General features: G+C 41.1%; 1 protein-coding gene across 1 annotated transcript in view; it reads right to left on the reverse strand.

The window, feature by feature from the left end:
* Positions 1 to 9,358: 9,358 nt before the first annotated feature.
* Positions 9,359 to 20,175, reverse strand: part of LOC115186519 (gastrula zinc finger protein XlCGF17.1-like) — a gene marked incomplete at its 3' end in the record, with an annotated part of 41,041 nt that continues 30,224 nt past the window's right edge. The window contains exon 5 of the mRNA XM_029746137.1: positions 9,359 to 10,142. Coding sequence (XP_029601997.1) covers positions 9,359 to 10,142 — 784 coding nt within the window. The remainder of the gene's footprint in view (positions 10,143 to 20,175) is intronic.

A 20,175-nucleotide genomic window follows, 5' to 3' on the forward strand; every position in this document is an offset into this window, starting at 1 on the left:
TGAGCGTTGTTTCCACCCAGTTTCGAACCAAGGACCTTTCGTGTGTGAAGCGAACGTGATAAACACTACACCACAGAAACTACTGCTACAATTAGCTGCAAGGAGTAAACCGAATTTTAAAGATATTCATGGAACGTATTCGAATTTCCAAAGTAAGGGATTCATGAACTTCTCTGTGGTACTAATTGAATGTGTCAATGAGCATTTTTTCCGCCTGGTTTCGAACCGGGGACCTTTCACGTGTGAAGCGAACATGATAACCACTACACTACAGAAACTGCTGCTTGATTATTCTGCAAGGAGTAAACCGAATTTTATATTAAATGTAGCAGCAGTTTCTGTAGTGTAGTGGTTATCACGTTTGCTTCACACGTCCCTTTTTGGAGTTTCAGAAGTGGAAGAGAAGCAGGTGTCTGAGTGCTTGAGAGAGAATATCGTTGTTTTTGGAGGTCTATTTGCTTTATAAGTTTGAAAGTTTGTGAGTGACTGTAGTGAAGTTTCTGTGAAACTTTTTTGCTATTGTCCCCCATCAGCGTGAGCTGTTTGGGGGATATTGCTTAAAATAACCGGACAGACAACATGGCTTCGACATCAAGAATACAAACGACGACGAGAAAGGACAACAGTGAAATCAGAATGTTAAACGAAGAACTGAAAAAAGAACATATGAGAAGGAACTGACGGTGAACGTGGAAATAAGTGGAGAAGGGAAAATAACAACGATGGAATTGCTGAGAGGAATAAAGGAAGTTTGCGGAGCAATACTGGGATGTCGAATGAAAGACGGAAATAAGTATGAAATAACAATGTCTCATGTAAATGGAAAAGAAAGACTAATAGACGGGCTAAAGATAAAGAACTGTCAAATCATGGCTAAAGAATTAGGGAACGATGAGCTGGTGGTGTCCTTTTTGAACTTGCCCGCATACATTACGGACGAGGAGATAGAAGAGAAACTAAAAGGCTGGAATGTGAAGGCGACCACGCCAATCAAGAGGAGGATGTGGCCAGGAACGGACATTGTAGATGGGACGAGATTTTGCAAGGTAAAGTTTACAGACAATGTGCAATCCTTGCCATATTCTACTAAATTTAACACTGTCGAGGGATTTGAATATTTTCGTGTAATCCACGACAATCAAGTGAAGGTATGTAGATTATGTATTCAGCCGGGGCACATACTAAAGGAATGTCCGGAATTCACATGCCACAAATGTAGTGAACAAGGGCATTATGCCAGAGAATGTCGGAACATAGGAAATGTGTGCAAAATGTGTGACAGACCCAAAGTTAGATGTAGCTGTAATAAGGGAGAAGATCACTTACTTTTGCAAACAATGGACCTCACGTCTGAGGAAGGGGAGGGGAGTGTGCCGATGGAGAGAGAGGATGAGAGTGACATGGAGAGTGTGACTCCAGAGACAATGGCAGATAAGCTTGAAGAGCCTGTAATGTCTTATGGCAAAGCACGAGACGGGGTTTTAGTCTCTGCTGCTGACAAGGTGGAACAGCAGCACATGATGGGTGAAATACATACACAGGTGGAGATGGTGCAAGGTGCTTCTCAGGTGCCTGAGCCAGCTTTAAGCCTGTGGTTACTTCCTTTGTTAAATATATTCCACTGTCTGAGTCAATCTTTATTCTTCTTCATTCTAAGAACCATATGAGTTTATTTGTGCTTCTAACCATGTTCTTTTTCCAGAGGAAAGGAATGTGAACAGGTTGGAAGAGCCAGTATACAGTGAGGGTGTAATGTGAACAGGTTGGAAGAGCCAGTACACAGTGAGGGTGTAATGTGAACAGGTTGGAAGAGCCAGTACACAGTGAGGGTGGAATGTGAACAGGTTGGAAGAGCCAGTACACAGTGAGGGTGGAATGTGAACAGGTTGGAAGAGCCAGTACACAATGAGGGTGGAATGTGAACAGGTTGGAAGAGCCAGTACACAGTGAGGGTGTATTGTGAACAGGTTGGAAGAGCCAGTACACAGTGAGGGTGGAATGTGAACAGGTTGGAAGAGCCAGTACACAGTGAGGGTGTAATGTGAACAGGTTGGAAGAGCCAGTACACAGTGAGGGTGGAATGTGAACAGGTTGGAAGAGCCAGTACACAGTGAGGGTGGAATGTGAACAGGATGGAAGAGCCAGTACACAGTGAGTGTGTAATGTGAACAGGTTGGAAGAGCCAGTACACAGTGAGGGTGTAATGTGAACAGGTTGGAAGAGCCAGTACACAGTGAGGGTGGAATGTGAACAGGTTGGAAGAGCCAGTACACAGTGAGGGTGTAATGTGAACAGGTTGGAAGAGCCAGTACACAGTGAGGGTGGAATGTGAACAGGTTGGAAGAGCCAGTACAAAGTGAGGGTGGAATGTGAACAGGTTGGAAGAGCCAGTACACAGTGAGGGTGTAATGTGAACAGGTTGGAAGAGCCAGTACACAGTGAGGGTGGAATGTGAACAGGTTGGAAGAGCCAGTACACAGTGAGGGTGGAATGTGAACAGGTTGGAAGAGCCAGTACACAGTGAGGGTGGAATGTGAACAGGTTGGAAGAGCCAGTACACAGTGAGGGTGGAATGTGAACAGGTTGGAAGAGCCAGTACACAGTGAGGGTGGAATGTGAACAGGTTGGAAGAGCCAGTACACAGTGAGGGTGGAATGTGAACAGGTTGGAAGAGCCAGTACACAGTGAGGGTGGAATGTGAACAGGTTGGAAGAGCCAGTACACAGTGAGGGTGTAATGTGAACAGGTTGGAAGAGCCAGTACACAGTGAGGGTAGAATGTGAACAGGTTGGAAGAGCCAGTATACAGTGAGGGTGTAATGTGAACAGGTCGGAAGAGCCAGTACACAGTGAGGGTGGAATGTGAACAGGTTGGAAGAGCCAGTACACAGTGAGGGTGGAATGTGAACAGGTTGGAAGAGCCAGTACACAGTGAGGGTGGAATGTGAACAGGTTGGAAGAGCCAGTACACAGTGAGGGTGGAATGTGAACAGGTTGGAAGAGCCAGTACACAGTGAGGGTGTAATGTGAACAGGTTGGAAGAGCCAGTACACAGTGAGGGTGGAATGTGAACAGGTTGGAAGAGCCAGTACACAGTGAGTGTGGAATGTGAACAGGTTGGAAGAGCCAGTACACAGTGAGGGTAGAATGTGAACAGGTTGGAAGAGCCAGTACACAGTGAGGGTGTAATGTGAACAGGTTGGAAGAGCCAGTACACAGTGAGGGTGTAATGTGAACAGGTTGGAAGAGCCAGTACACAGTGAGGGTGGAATGTGAACAGGTTGGAAGAGCCAGTACACAGTGAGGGTGGAATGTGAACAGGTTGGAAGAGCCAGTACACATTGAGGGTGTAATGTGAACAGGTTGGAAGAGCCAGTACACAGTGAGGGTGTAATGTGAACAGGTTGGAAGAGCCAGTACACAGTGAGGGTGTAATGTGAACAGGTTGGAAGAGCCAGTACACAGTGAGGGTGGAATGTGAACAGGTTGGAAGAGCCAGTACACAGTGAGGGTGGAATGTGAACAGGTTGGAAGAGCCAGTACACAGTGAGGGTGGAATGTGAACAGGTTGGAAGAGCCAGTACACAGTGAGGGTGGAATGTGAACAGGTTGGAAGAGCCAGTACACAGTGAGGGTGGAATGTGAACAGGTTGGAAGAGCCAGTACACAGTGAGTGTGTAATGTGAACAGGTTGGAAGAGCCAGTACACAGTGAGGGTGGAATGTGAACAGGTTGGAAGAGCCAGTACACAGTGAGGGTGTAATGTGAACAGGTTGGAAGAGCCAGTACACAGTGAGGGTGTAATGTGAACAGGTTGGAAGAGCCAGTACACAGTGAGGGTGGAATGTGAACAGGTTGGAAGAGCCAGTACACAGTGAGGGTGGAATGTGAACAGGTTGGAAGAGCCAGTACACAGTGAGGGTGTAATGTGAACAGGTTGGAAGAGCCAGTACACAGTGAGGGTGTAATGTGAACAGGTTGGAAGAGCCAGTACACAGTGAGGGTGTAATGTGAACAGGTTGGAAGAGCCAGTACACAGTGAGGGTGGAATGTGAACAGGTTGGAAGAGCCAGTACACAGTGAGGGTGGAATGTGAACAGGTTGGAAGAGCCAGTACACAGTGAGGGTGGAATGTGAACAGGTTGGAAGAGCCAGTACACAGTGAGGGTGGAATGTGAACAGGTTGGAAGAGCCAGTACACAGTGAGGGTGTAATGTGAACAGGTTGGAAGAGCCAGTACATAGTGAGGGTGTATTGTGAACAGGTTGGAAGAGCCAGTACACAGTGAGGGTGGAATGTGAACAGGTTGGAAGAGCCAGTACACAGTGAGGGTGGAATGTGAACAGATTGGAAGAGCCAGTACACAGTGAGGGTGGAATGTGAGCAGGTTGGAAGAGCCAGTACACAGTGAGGGTGGAATGTGAACAGGTTGGAAGAGCCAGTACACAGTGAGGGTGGAATGTGAACAGATTGGAAGAGCCAGTACACAGTGAGGGTGGAATGTGAACAGGTTGGAAGAGCCAGTACACAGTGAGGGTGTAATGTGAACAGGTTGGAAGAGCCAGTACACAGTGAGGGTGGAATGTGAACAGGTTGGAAGAGCCAGTACACAGTGAGGGTGTAATGTGAACAGGTTGGAAGAGCCAGTACACAGTGAGGGTGTAATGTGAACAGGTTGGAAGAGCCAGTACACAGTGATTGTGTTCCCTCCACATCTGCTATAACATCCCTGAGAGAAGATGCTGCCACCACCTTTCAGCAGAGAACAAAGAAGTTAACCTCATGAGCACATCTGTTTCTCATCCTATTATCCTCTGACCATGTTACTATGTAGTAACTATTAGTAGACCATGTTACTATGTATTAACTATTAGTAGACCATATTACTATGTAGTAACTATTAGTAGACCATGTTACTATGTAGTAACTATTAGTAGACCATATTACTATGTAGTAACTATTAGTAGACCATATTACTATGTAGTAACTATTAGTAGACCATGTTACTATGTAGTAACTATTAGTAGACCGTGTTACTATGTAGTAACTATTAGTAGACCGTGTTACTATGTAGTAACTATTAGTAGACCGTGTTACTATGTAGTAACTATTAGTAGACCGTGTTACTATGTAGTAACTATTAGTAGACCGTGTTACTATGTAGTAACTATTAGTAGACCGTGTTACTATGTAGTAACTATTAGTAGACCATATTACTATGTAGTAACTATTAGTAGACCATGTTACTATGTAGTAACTATTAGTAGACCACATTACTATGTAGTAACTATTAGTAGACCATGTTTCTCACCCTAATATCCACTGTCACCAGGTAGTTGTCCACTATGTTGTCCTCTCTGAAACTGAGACCAATGAAGAGTTGAGGGAAATCCTTCCATCCTGAGTTGCACCTTTCCAACAGGCAACAATGTTTGAGAACTCTAAATTAGGATTAGCATCCACCCTGAACATTGATGGAGAACCAGTTGTTATGGTTACGGTACTCCTCAGCATCAGGAGTTGATGGTAAACCAGTTGTTATGGTTACGGTACTCCTCAGCATCAGGAGTTGATGGTAAACCAGTTGTTATGGTTACGGTACTCCTCAGCATCAGGAGTTGATGGACACTTGATGGGAACATGACATCCATCTAACCAGCCAATTACTCCTGGGAACTGCCCATATTCAGATATTCATATTGCCCTTTATAGTTGGCTTGGCCAGCAGCATCAGGAAACTAGATGTAAAGACTCCTCCTGCAGACTTTATAGTTGGCTTGACCAGCAGCATCAGGAAACTAGATGTAAAGACTCCTCCTGCAGACTTTATAGTTGGCTTGGCCAGCAGCATCAGGAAACTAGATGTAAAGACTCCTCCTGCAGACATTGTGAACTATTAAACACACAGTTGCTTCACTGGCAGCGACACAAATCACCAGTTTCACAATGAAAGATTCCAGATGCCAAAAACCTCAGTGATCAGAACTTGGAGAGAATTGGGTGAAGGCCTTCCTCTTTGAGACAGAGAGGAAAGTCTAGGCTCAAGCAAAGATATAATCTCCAATGCATTTTCTTTGTACATACGAAAGCGGTCTGAAAGTAATTTAATGGATTACTCCTATCCACAAGTACTGGTCTGGCTGGCCTCTGTAGTGCATGTTGGTCTTCATTTAGACATTCCACATAGTCCAGGCTCCCTCACAAACAGCACTAAGCAGAAGTTAAACCTGCCTCTTTGAAAGATTCATTTAATCTTCCATTTAGTCCTGGAGTAGCTCTAATCCTCCCTCTTGCAATCGGCTTTGATTAGTCCAGAACAGGCTAAATCTACCACTATTTTAACATAACTCAAAGCAACTTAAGACAGCTCAAACAAGCATTTTAGTCTGGGACTAAGCTGAAGCCTTGTCTGTGAAACCAGCTCTGACTGTTTTATATAATATGACTAAATGTGTTGCAGGGGCAGTCAAGAAATGGAACGGCAAGACCGCAGAGCTGTGGGAGACCACCTCAAGCCCCTGGTAGAGCCGGGGGTGGTGTTTACCACTCCACCACACCTTCAGCAGGCTGGCAAAACTAGGGACCAAGAAATGTGTTGCTTTAACATTATTTGTTTTGGAAATAGTCTTGATTGGTCGGTCATTGGATTCATTTGTTTTACAATATGTTTAAATCAAATCAAGCTTTATTTATACAGCACATTTCAGACATGGATGCAACACAATGGTTTCACAGGGGGAAAAAATATGAAAATAAACAGAAATATTTAGTACACAACAAACAGAGGATAAAAAACAAGATTAACAACTGAAAGACTAATGAGCACCCTAAAGAAATGCCATTGATTAAAATATTAACAATTGGATGCAACATCCAACCCAAAATATAACTTGTTTTACTACATTGTTTGTTGTTATGTTCCCCAGCAAGAAAAAATCTAAAATGTTGCTCAAACAGAAGAGGAACTAACAGAGTCACTGACAACAACCACAACTAAACGGGTGGGGTTTTAGAAGGGGTTCTGATAGACACTATGGGGGTGTCCACTGAAAGTTGACTAGTAACAACAACTGGGACCTAAAAGACACCCACCATGAGACCCACTAAATCTGCCCAAGAAGAGACAAACAAAATAAAAACCCACACCAAACTTAAAGACAGGAAGCAAACCAAAAAGGTGGCGCAACTAAAGGTGTCGACTCTCCACATGTATCAAGACAACTGGAGCACTGGGCCAGACACTCTTAAATAGAACCTGGACCAGCTCAGGTGAAACACCTTCCCACTAACGAGATGGACAAGCCAGCACAGGTGTAACACATACTGACTAACGAGGTGACACCAATCAGTGCGTCCTACGTGCTAACGAGCTAGACGTGCTAACGAGCTAGACGTGCTAACGAGCTAGACGTGCTAACGAGCTAGACGTGCTAACGAGCTAGACGTGCTAACGAGCTAGACGTGCTAACGAGCTAGACGTGCTAAAGTCCAACCTCAAAACATAAATGGAAAAACCAAAGCATGTAGCACCTTCCCCCTTATGACAACAAATATATCCTATATTTTTGTTGGACAAGTTTGCTCACCACCAACAGAAAACAACTTGCTGTCAACAATTAAAAACAAGAAAAAACACGTACTTCTAAATAATAATATACAATCATATAATTTTTCTCCTTTTTCTTTCTATAGAATCCTAAAACTCACTAGCTTCTAGAACTCTCATCTTCGGAAAACTCACTAGATTCTAGAACTCTCCTCTTCCTAAAACTCACTAGCTTCTAGAACTCTCGTCCCCTTGGAACGAGCCCAAACAAAAATCAAATTGTATTAGTCATGTCTGATTTCAAGAGCAAACTCCTGCAATATCTCGATAGGCATGTTGTTGGATCGGGGCCCAGTCCCCAATGTCATGCTCCAGTACATTTGGGTTGGCACATCAGAATGAACCCTGATATTCTAAAAGCAGGATAATGATGTCAATATAATTGTACCCAAAAATGGTCAGTTGGTTGCATAAATAATTATGATTTCTAAATGTTACATGAATTGTAAATATGAAATATGAAAGCAAATGTACACACCTTGGTTAATATGTATTGGCAATAATTAACTTAAGGGTGAGGCATGGAATAATAAAACGTATCTTTTGTCAGGCTGAATGTTTGAAATATGAGGTGATTTGAATCATGCTTCTTCAGAAGTGGAATAAAGACATATAGCACTTGGATGTTGTAAATAAATACTGAAGTGATGTAAGATTGTAATTTAAAAAAAAATTATAGACCAATTTATTATACTGCGTCCTTATGTATAGGCTGCAAGTACCTTGAAATTAAGTTGTTTTCAAGTCATTGAAAGAACGACCCGAAAATACATCTTTTCAACTTTCACTTTGAACTACAAGCGAACATATATTGGACGTCGGGCATAGTCTTATTTTCAACGTCTTTTGAATTACATTTTGATAAATGGGAATAGCGCAATGACAAAACACAGTTTTAACGTCTCCAAATCAATAACCAATATGTAGAAACAGTTTGGGATATATTGAAAACATTTTGAAGTGTTGCATTGTGATTCCAGTGGGTCACCAACGTGGTAAACAGCTAGCTACATTTTGAAGTGTTGCATTGTGATTCCAGTGGGTCACCAACGTGGTAAACAGCTAGCTACATTTTGAAGTGTTGCATTGTGATTCCAGTGGGTCACCAACGTGGTAAACAGCTAGATACATTTTGGAGTGTTGCATTGTGATTCCAGTGGGTCACCAACGTGGTAAACAGCTAGATACATTTTGGAGTGTTGCATTGTGATTCCAGTGGGTCACCAACGTGGTAAACAGCTAGATACATTTTGAAGTGTTGCATTGTGATTCCAGTGGGTCACCAACGTGGTAAGTGTAACACAACTCTATTTTTGTTAGTCACTTTTTGTTAAATCACATAAATAGTACTCTTTCAATTCAGAGCCTGGATTTTTCTTTCCACTCAGGCTAATATCAACTGAACAGTAGCCAAACGTTTAGGGTTCTACATTCTGACATTCCTTAAAATACTGCTACTACAATGTTAAAACATTCTATATTGTGACGTTACTAAAATACTTCCACAATATTAAAAACATTTTACATTATTTCATTGATATCATGAAACAACTCCATGTATTTTCTGATGTTTAGTCAGAGATTTTTTATTAGAGTATCTCTTCCCACATTGATTACAGCTATGAGATTTCTCTCCTGTGTGTGTCCGCTGGTGTGATGTCAGGCTGGTTGAATGAGTAAAACTCATCCCACATTGACCACAGCTATAAGGTTTCTCTCCTGTGTGTGTTCTCTGGTGTGATATCAGGCTGGTTGAATGAGTAAAACTCTTCCCACATTGAGTACAGCTATAAGCTTTCTCTCCTGTGTGTGTTCTCTGGTGTGATATTAGGTTGTTTAGCCAAGTAAAACGCTTCCCACACTGACTACAGCTATAAAGTTTCTCTCCTGGGTGTGTTCTCTGGTGTATAGTTAGATTGCTAGATGTAGAAAAACTCTTCCCACATTGGTCACAGATATAAGGTTTCTCTCCTGTGTGTGTTCTCTGGTGTATAGTTAGATAGCTAGATGTAGTAAAACTCTTCCCACATTGATCACAGCTATAAGGTTTCTCTCCTGTGTGTGTCCGCTGGTGTACTATCAGGCTGTATTGCCGAGAAAAACTCTTCCCACATTGATCACAGCTATAAGATTTCTCTCCTGTGTGTGTTCTCTGGTGTTCAGTCAGAGAGCCAGATATACAGAAACTCTTTCCACATTGACTACAGCTATAAGGTTTCTCTCCTGTGTGTGTTCTCTGGTGTTTTGTCAGACAGCCAGATGCACCGAAACTCTTTCCACATTGATCACAGCTATATGGTTTCTCTCCTGTGTGTATTCTCTGATGTATAGTGAGATAGCTAGATCTGGTAAATCTCTTCCCACATTGATCACAGCTGTAAGGTTTCTCTCCAGTGTGAATTCTTTGATGTATTTTAAGGTCTGATGAAGTGTTGAATCGTTTCCCACAGCCAGAGCAGCAGTTAGATTTCTTCCCTGTGGGTCTCTGCTGGTGTTTCTTTAGGAGTTCTGATCTGGAGAGACTTTTCTCTGCCTCTTCAGCATCATGATGTTGTTGAGGCTCCCCAGAGGATCCCCGATAGTCACGTCTCTCTCCTGTGTGAATGACAAAGTCAGACAGACGGTTAAAGACCCACAACAGCAGAAATCAAATCAAATGTATTTATAAAGCCCTTCTTACATCAGCTGATGTCACAAAGTGCTGTACAGAAACCCAGCCTAAAACCCCAAACAGCGAGCAATGCAGGTGTAGAAGCACGGTGGCTAGGAAAAACTCCCTAGAAAGGCCAAAACCTAGGAAGAAACCTAGAGAGGAACCAGGCTATGAGGGGTGGCCAGTCCTCTTCTGGCTGTGCCGGGTGGAGATTATAACAGAATATGGCCAAGATGTTAAATTGTTCATAAATGACCAGCATGGTCAAATAATAATAATCACAGTAGTTGTCGAGGGTGCAACAGGTCAGGACCCCAGGAGTAAACGTCAGTTGGCTTTTCATAGCTGATCATTGAGAGTATATCTACCGCTCCTGCTGTCTCTAGAGAGTTGAAAACAGCAGGTCTGCAGGTCTGGGACTGTTTATTTGAGGTGATGCCTAGAGCATACCCATGAAGTTGTACAACAATTCATATCTGTTAAATTATTTGACAATTAAGACAGTCAAGTTAGCAACAAGTCATATTTAGTCTTATTTTCACATTAGTAGTAACTAGAAATAAGTTATTAAAGTTGTTGAAATCCTAAGCAGTGTGCCAGACAACTATTGGTCTCCAATATAGGTCCTTTCAGCACGAGGGCAAAGCACACACAATTTGATTGCAGAAACTCCTCCCTGCTAATGAGGAAACCACTAGTTATGGATGTAGTATATCTGGTAATGAGGAAACCACTAGTTATGGATGTAGTAAATCTGCTAATGAGGAAACCACTAGTTATGGATGTAGTATATCTGGTAATGAGGAAACCACTAGTTATGGATGTAGTAAATCTGCTAATGAGGAAACCACTAGTTATGGATGTAGTATATCTGGTAATGAGGAAACCATTAGTTTTGGATGTAGTATATCTGCTAATGAGGAAACCACTAGTTATTGATGTAGTATATCTGGTAATGAGGAAACCACTAGTTATGGATGTAGTATATCTGGTAATGAGGAAACCACTAGTTATGGATGTAGTATATCTGGTAATGAGGAAACCACTAGTTATGGATGTAGTATATCTGGTAATGAGGAAACCACTAGTTATGGATGTAGTATATCTGGTAATGAGGAAACCACTAGTTATGGATGTAGTATATCTGCTAATGAGGAAACCACTAGTTATGGATGTAGTATATCTGGTAATGAGGAAACCACTAGTTATGGATGTAGTATATCTGGTAATGAGGAAACCACTAGTTATGGATGTAGTATATCTGGTAATGAGGAAACCACTAGTTATGGATGTAGTATATCTGGTAATGAGGAAACCACTAGTTATGGATGTAGAATATCTGCATGGAGCAAAAATAGTGAACAAAGATTTTAGTTTTTCACAAAGCATTCTGAATATTAGAGCGCAAGATCCGGAGAGCTACTCAAGGAAACTCACATTAAGCTCTGTGTCTATTCACTAATTCACCACCGTGGGGGAAAACTCAGGGGAGTTCTCATAGGCTGACAGTAAATAAAGCCTCCATTTACAGGTTGATTATGAGTGCATTTCACACTACTTTTGGATTATAACTGTAAGACTCGCTTGAATCACCTGCTTAATATGTTTGTGTTATTGTCGCAAATCAACTGCTTTATACTTAAAAAAACACTTCAACTAGTAAAATGCTCTTTGGCTAGCTTTGCCATCAAGCTGACAATAAGGGTTTGTACACCAAGTGTTTAACAAATTGGCCCATAACTTCACCTAACAATAACATAGACCTACTGTAGGACCCATAACTTCACCTAACAATAACATAGACCTACTGTAGGACCCACAACTTCACCTAACAACAACATAGACCTACTGTAGGACCCATAACTTCACCTAACAACAACATAGACTTACTGTAGGACCCATAACTTCACCTAACAACAACACAGACCTACTGTAGGACCCATAACTTCACCTAACAACAACATAGACCTACTGTAGGACCCATAACTTCACCTAACAATAACATAGACCTACTGTAGGACCCATAACTTCAACTAACAACAACATAGACCTACTGTAGGACCCATAACTTCACCTAACAACATAGACCTAGGACTATATATTAAATATTTCAAGTGAATCATGGAAACTAAAATGTCTGTCGTGACATTTCATAACCTGATCACCAGATAATTTTGTGAATAATCCCACTAGGCTATTCTGTAATGTGTTGCCATTCTAAATGTCCTGAATATAGGAAAATAGCTCTGTGTGTTGTACAGTAGCCTATCCATCAAGGAACAGTTCTCTACACATTATGAGCTAAGTATCTCTGTGTCCAAACAGACTAACGAGACCCTACTATAAATCAACCAGACAATAAAACATTATAAACATCAATTTGTTAGGGATGTTGGATCCAACGTGGAGCACGGCATAACTGTCTTTACCAGAGTAATGAATGAAGAAGCACTTTGGTTGTGGTTGCATGCCGTGTGTCCCGTGTGGCTCAGATGGTAGAGCATGGTGTTTGCAACGTCAGGGTTGTGGGTTCGATTCCCACGGGGGACCAGTACAAAAAATCTTTTACAAAAAAATAAAATGTATGAAATGTATGCATTCACTACTGTAAGTCGCTCTGGATAAGAGCGTCTGCTAAATGACTAAAATGTAAATGCAATGTTTGTCATGTGACTGTCATTCAGAAAATTATTTCCTGTATCAGCTGATGATAGTTGAACATGTGACTGTAACTAAACAGCTACAGTATTAAGTATTATGTGTAATTATTGAAGAACCGCGTTAATGACAGTATCCATTTGGGTGTTGTCAATAAAGTTAAGTTGTTTTCATTTATTATTATATCAATTTTCAACAGGAAAAGTTTTTTACAAAATCACTGTAGGGCGTCATGGACAATTCATACAGTACAAAAACATATTCAAGTGTAGAATGCCCTTTTAAAAATCACACATTAGTTCAACAACTGCAGAGTTTGTGTCCCTGTTTTATTAGATAGTACTCACTGTATTTACTGGTGTTAATCAGATCAATGTCCCTGTTTTATAAGATGGTACTCACTGTATTTACTGGTGTTAATCAGATCAATGTCCCTGTTTTATTAGATAGTACTCACTGTATTTACTGGTGTTAATCAGATCAATGTCCCTGTTTTATTAGATAGTACTCACTGTATTTACTGGTGTTAATCAGATCAATGTCCCTGTTTTATAAGATAGTACTCACTGTATTTACTGGTGTTAATCAGATCTCCAGTCTTCTCTTCTTCGTCCTCCTCTAATGTGACAGTAATCTCCCCCTCTTCATCCTTCATTCCAAAAACGTCTTCATCTTCTTTCACTTCATCCTCCACTCCAAAAACTGCATCTTCCTCTTCTTTCACTGTAACGTCTTTCTCTTCTTCTTTCACGGTAACAGCTTCACCCTCTACTTGTTTTTGTATTGTAACAGCCTCCTCTTCCTCCTCCTCTTTCACCAGACCTTCTTTCTCCGTCCAGCAGACCTCCTCCTCTTTAACAGGAGGAGAGTAGTTTAGTGAATTCATGGTCGGGGATAATAGCTAGTTAGCATTAGCGACTAGACTAGTGCTAACTTAACCAGCCAGATAGTTGACTTACATCGTAAATATTAAATTAAATGGGGTAGCTAGTTGTTTACACATAAGTATGTTTAAATCATAGTAGCAAATAAACCACGAAATTGTCTAAAGAACTTGAATGTTCAGACTTTGTCGGCTAGCGAGCTACCGAGGTGGCTGCAGTTGTTGAAGAAGCGTTCCGTCCACTAGATTATACGTCACACTAGAAACATCGCCTGAAAGACACATATCGCCATCTGCTGTCTGGAGGGAGGAAACGCAGTTGAGGAGGGACAACTTTTTTTATTCTTCAAGTAATTATAATATTATAAAGCAGTTTAGCGAAACGTTTTTTCTCTCTCCATTAAATAATAATATTATTATTAACACGTACAAAGAGCAACAAGTGTTGTTTGATTAGTTCAGATTTGTTTATGAGAATTTAAATCAAACTACATCGACTCCACATCTGTATTTCTGATTCAGTCAAATAACTAGATGTCAAAATAAGCACCTAGTTATTGATACCCTTGATAAAGAAGAGCAAAAAATACTGTATAAAATAAATAAATAATCTTTACCCACTACCAGGATATTTTAGCCCAAAACCTGGTTACCTCTCTGCTAGGAGGCTGAATCTTGGCCATAAGTGGATCTTCCAGCAAGACACATCAACAAAGAAATTGTAAATTGGGCACAAATCAACATGGGTAGCAATAATTCAGACCTTTTGAGAATTACGTGTTAAACTAAATCTCTTTCTCTGCGTTTTGTGTTACTATAAAATAATATAATTTTCCTTAATTTTGTTGGTGTAACAATACATCATGCAGATGTATATAATGAACAGACTAGGTCTATACTGCTCCTACATGGTGTAACAATACATCATGTAGATGTATATAATGAACAGACTAGGTCTATACTGCTCCTACATGGTGTAACAATACATCATGTAGATGTATATAATGAACAGCCTAGGTCTATACTGCTCCTACATGGTGTAACAATACATCATGTAGATGTATGTAATGAACAGACTAGGTCTATACTGCTCCTACATGGTGTAACAATGAGTAGTAGCTGCTGCCTTGGCAGGATCTAATGGGGATACATAATAAACCCCAGGAAGAGTAGCTGCTGCCTTGACAGGAACTAATGGGGATCCATAATTAACCCCAGGAAGAGTAGCTGCTGCCTTGGCAGGATCTAATGGGGATCCATAATAAACCCCAGGAAGAGTAGCTGCTGCCTTGACAGGAACTAATGGGGATCCTTAATAAACCCCAGGAAGAGTAGCTGCTGCCTTGACAGGAACTAATAGGGATCCATAATAAACCCCAGGAAGAGTAGCTGCTGCCTTGGCAGGAACTAATGGGTATCCATAATAAACCCCAGGAAGAGTAGCTGCTGCCTTGACAGGAACTAACGGGGATCCATAATAAACCCCAGGAAGAGTAGCTGCTGCCTTGGCAGGAACTAATGGGGATCCATAATAAACCCCAGGAAGAGCAGCTGCTGCCTTGACAGGAACTAATGGGGATCCATAATTAACCCCAGGAAGAGTAGCTGCTGCCTTGGCAGGAACTAATGGGGATCCATAATAAATACAAATACTTGTATCAATATATTTGTCTCTCTTTACTCTCGGATTCGAAAATGCTAATTAGCATCAAAGTAGACGACATGCAAGACTACAAATCCCTGCAAGCTCCTGCATGTCATCTCTAGCCAACACCTTTCACAGAACAGTTCACTGAATTGTCCATTGAAATACATTTGGACAATTTAATCATTGATACATTAAGGCCTGATTGCTGGAGTGCTGCAGAGATGGTTGTCCTTCTGGAAGGTTCTCCCATCTCCACAGAGAAACTCTGGAGCTCTGTCAGAGTGAACATCGGGTTCTTGTTCACCTCCCTGACCAATGCCCTTCTCCCCCGATTTCTCAGTTTGGCCTGGCGCCCAGCTCTACAAAGAGTCTTGGTGGTTCCAAACTTCTTCCATATAAGAATGATGGAGGCCACTGTGTTCTTGGGGACCTTCAATGCTGAAGACATTTTTTGGTACCCTTCCCCAGATCTGTGCCTCGACACAATCCTGTCTCAGAGCAATATGGACAATTCCTTTGACCTCATGGCTTGGTTTTTGTTCTGACATGCACTGTCAACTGTGGGACCTTATATAGACAGTTGTGTGCCTTTCCTAATCATGTCTAATCAATTGAATTTACCACAAGTGGACTCCAATCAAGTTGTAGAAACATTTCAAGGAAGATCAATTGAATCAGGATGCATCTGAGCTCAATTTCGAGTCTCATAGCAAAGGGTCTGAATACTTAAGTAAATACATTTGGAAAAACGTTTTTAAAAAAATGATTTTGTTTTCTCATTATGGGTTATTGTGATGTCATTATGGGGTATTGATTATTCAATTATAAAATTATTCAACTTTAGAATAAGGCTGTAATGTAACTAAATGTTTAAAAAGTGAAGGGGTCTGAATACTTAATGAATGCACTGTATACCCCTTGCAGTTTTGTACACAGTCATGTGATACGTGGTATAGAAGAGTCCAATCTTAGGAGAGTACATGGGAGGCACTATAATGTGTGTCTGCAGGTGTCTATCTGGTTAAAACCACTGTTACAGGAGCCCCTCCACCCTCTGGTGGGATGGATCATGTCTACAGAGAAACCTAGATTCAAATACTTAGATTTGTGTGTATTGGGTATATGTCGTGAAATTGTTAGATATTACTTATTTGATATTACTGCACTGTCGAAGCTAGAAACACAAGCATTTCACTACACCCACAATAACATCTGCTAAACACGTGTATGTGACCAATAAAATGTGATTTTGATTTGAAATAAACATCCTATTTATCAAAGATGCTTTTGGCTGGGGTCAAAATGACTCCAAAGGATTTGAATTTGTTAAAAGTCCATATTGATACAGAAACACTAAACCATGATATAGATTTATTAAGAACAAGTTGATTGACAAAGTCATGAAAATTTGGAAGAATTGAATAAACCACATTTTGGCTATGATAAAAGATATGCCTCTGGGGTCAAAATGATCCATGTCATAAGTATGGTTCAATGAGAATATGTAGTGGGTGTAAAGTTTGTTTTAAATTCTCACTCATTAAACACAAATCAATCAACACATGCTTCTCTTTGAACGACTTAATATAATATTAAACTTTTCTGAAATAAATGAAAAATAAACGTTTGGTTCCTCAACTGCGTTGCCCTCCAGTCAGCAGATGGCGATGTGCGTCTTTTAGGTTCAGGCGATGCTGCCAGTGTGACGTATAATCTAGTGGACGGGACGCTCCTTCAACAACAACAGCTAGTCAGACACCTCGGTAGCTTTCTAGCAAACATAGCTACAACATTCACGCTCTTTACACTGTTTTGGTGTATATTAGTCGCTGTGTATTAAACATACTTCTGTCGTATGTACTTGTTGGCCCATTTAATTATATATTTACGTTGTTTGTCAGCTAGCTGGTTTGCTAAGTTAGCTTAGAACTAGGCTAGTCGCTAATGCTAGCTAGCTAACATCCCCGACCATGAGTTCACTAAGTTACTCTCCTCCTGATAAAGAAGAGGAGGTCTGCTGGACGGAGAAAGAAGCTGTCATGAAAGAGGAGGAGGAAGAGAAAGATGTTACAATACAAAAACAAGTGGAGGGTGAAGCTGTTACCGTGAAAGGAGGAGGAAACTGGATTTCTGGGCCTGGTTTCCCAAACTCATATTAAGGCGTGCAATGATTCTAACGGTGAACTTAGCCATAAGATGGTTTTGGGAAACTGGCCCTTGAATAACACTAGTAAGTACTGTCTTAATAGCTAACTAGCTACAGTGCAGGCTAACTCAAATGAGCTGCTAAACAAAAAGTAGAGGGTGAGGCTGTTACTGTGAAAGAAGAAGAGAAAGACGTTTCAGTTAAAGAAGAGGAAGATGCGTTCAGAGTGAAAGAGGAGGAGGATGCAGTTTTTGGAGTGAAAGAGGAGGAGGTGGAGATGACTGTCACATCCAAAAAGGAGGTGGAAGAAGAGGAGGAAACGGGACATCTGGGCCCGGTTTCCCAAACGCATCTTAAGGCGTCCATTGGTTCTAACGATGAACTTAGCCATAAGATGGTTTTGAGAAACCGTTCCCTGATTAACACTAGTAAGTACTGTCTTAAATACAGAGGCACAAACTCTGCAGTTGTTGAACTGATGTTTGGTGTTAACGCGAAATCTGCAATAGCTACATCCATATTTAGACTTTAAATTATTTATTTATAACCATTGATTCTTGAAGAATATAACACATGCCTCATGAGCTTAGTTCAACTGTTGTACCCCATCAGAACCCCAAATAAGCTTTTTTTTACTCCAATGTTTAGAAACAATGTAAACCAACACTGTATAGCCTCAACATGGTTAAAACTATGTTGATATCATGGATGGTCAGTCCTTGCATCCATAGGTCTGTCTATGAATTTGAGAGTAGTTACATTTCTCCAGACCCATCTTATTACCAAGACAGTGATGGAATTACAACTTTGTTATTGTTTCAACTGCAGATTGATTGATTGTTGTGTGGCTTGTTTAAAGGGGCAACCTAGTTTTAAACAGAAACAAAATGGCTGTCCAGAGACTTGGTTTGGTAAACAGCTGAGGGATGGGGGCTGGAGAAATGTAACCACTCTCAAATTCATAGAGAAAGCTATTGTATCAACCTTAATCCAAAACCTAGCGACCTTGTCAAGAAGTTCAGACATCTTGGTGTAACAGTTATAAGATGTTGGCTTGACAGTTGCTGGACCCAGGTTTGAGTCCAGCTCAGGGCTACCGCCTGAATTGACTACACTATAAATACAAGGACTGGCCACCCATGAGGTCAAAATTATAGTTTTAACCTGATTTCAAGGCTATATAGTATATTCTATAATTGGCAGTTAAGATTTGCTGTGGGGGTCAAATTGTTGTCCGAAATTGTTGTCAAATTGGAAGTTTACATACACTTATGTTGGCGTCATTAAAACTCGTTTTTCAACCACTCCACACATTTCTTGTTAACTAACTGTAATTTTGGCAAGTCGGTTAGGACATCTACTTTGTGCATGACACAAGTAATTTTTTCAACAGTTGTTTACAGACAGATTATTTCACTTATAATTCACTGAATCACAATTCCAGTGGGTTTGAAGTTTACATACACTAAGTTGACTGTGCCTTTAAACAGCTTGGAGAATTCCAGAGAATTATGCCATGGCTTTAGAAGCTTCTGATAGGCTAATTGACATCATTTGAGTCAATTGGAGGTGTACCTGTGGATGTGTTTCAAGGCATACCTTCAAACTCGGTGCCTCTTTGCTTGACATCATGGGAATATCAAAAGAAATCAGCCAAGACCTCAGTCTGGGTCATCCTTGGGAGCAATTTCCAAACGCCTGAAGGTACCACGTTCATCTGTACAAACAATAGTACGCAAGTATAAACACCATGGGACCACGCAGCTGTCATACCGCTCAGGATAGAGACGCGTTCTGTCTTCTAGAGATTAACGTACTTTGGTGCGAAAAGAGCAAATCAATCCCAGAACAACAGCAAAGGACCTTGTGAAGATGCTGGAGGAAACAGGTACAAAAGTATCTATATCCAAAGTAAAACGAGTCCTATATCTGAAAGGCCGCTCACCAAGGAAAAAGCCACTGCTCCAAAACTGCAGACTACGGTTTGCTTTTTTTATGGGGACAAAGATCGTACATTTTGAAAAAATGTCATCTGGTCTGATTATACAAAAATAGAACTGTTTGGCCATAATGACCATCGTTATGTTTGGAGGGAAAAGGGGGAGGCTTGCAAGCCGAAGAACACCATCCCAACTGTGAAGCACAGGGGTGGCAGCATCATATTGTGGGGGTGCTTTGCTGCAATAGGGACTAGTGCAGTTCACAAAATAGATGGCATCATGAGGATGGAAAAGTATGTTGATATATTGAAGCAATATCTCAAGACATCCGTCAGGAAGTTAAAGCTTGGTTGCAAGTGAGTCTTCCATATGGACAATGACCCCAAGCATACTTCCAAAGTTGTGGCAAAATGGCTGAAGGACAACAATGTATTGGAATGGCCATCACAAAGCCCTGACCTCAATCCTATAGAACATTTGTGGGCAGATCTGAAAAAGCGTGTACGAGCAAGGAGACCTACAAACCTGACTCAGTTACACCATCTCTGTCAGGAGGAATGGGCCAAAATTCACCCAACTTATTGTGGGATGCTTGTGGGAGGCTACCCAAAACGTTTGACCCAAGTTAAACAATTTAAAGGC

This window comes from Salmo trutta, unplaced genomic scaffold (assembly GCF_901001165.1).
Source record: "Salmo trutta unplaced genomic scaffold, fSalTru1.1, whole genome shotgun sequence".
In the NCBI taxonomy this organism is placed as follows: Eukaryota; Metazoa; Chordata; class Actinopteri; order Salmoniformes; family Salmonidae; genus Salmo; species Salmo trutta.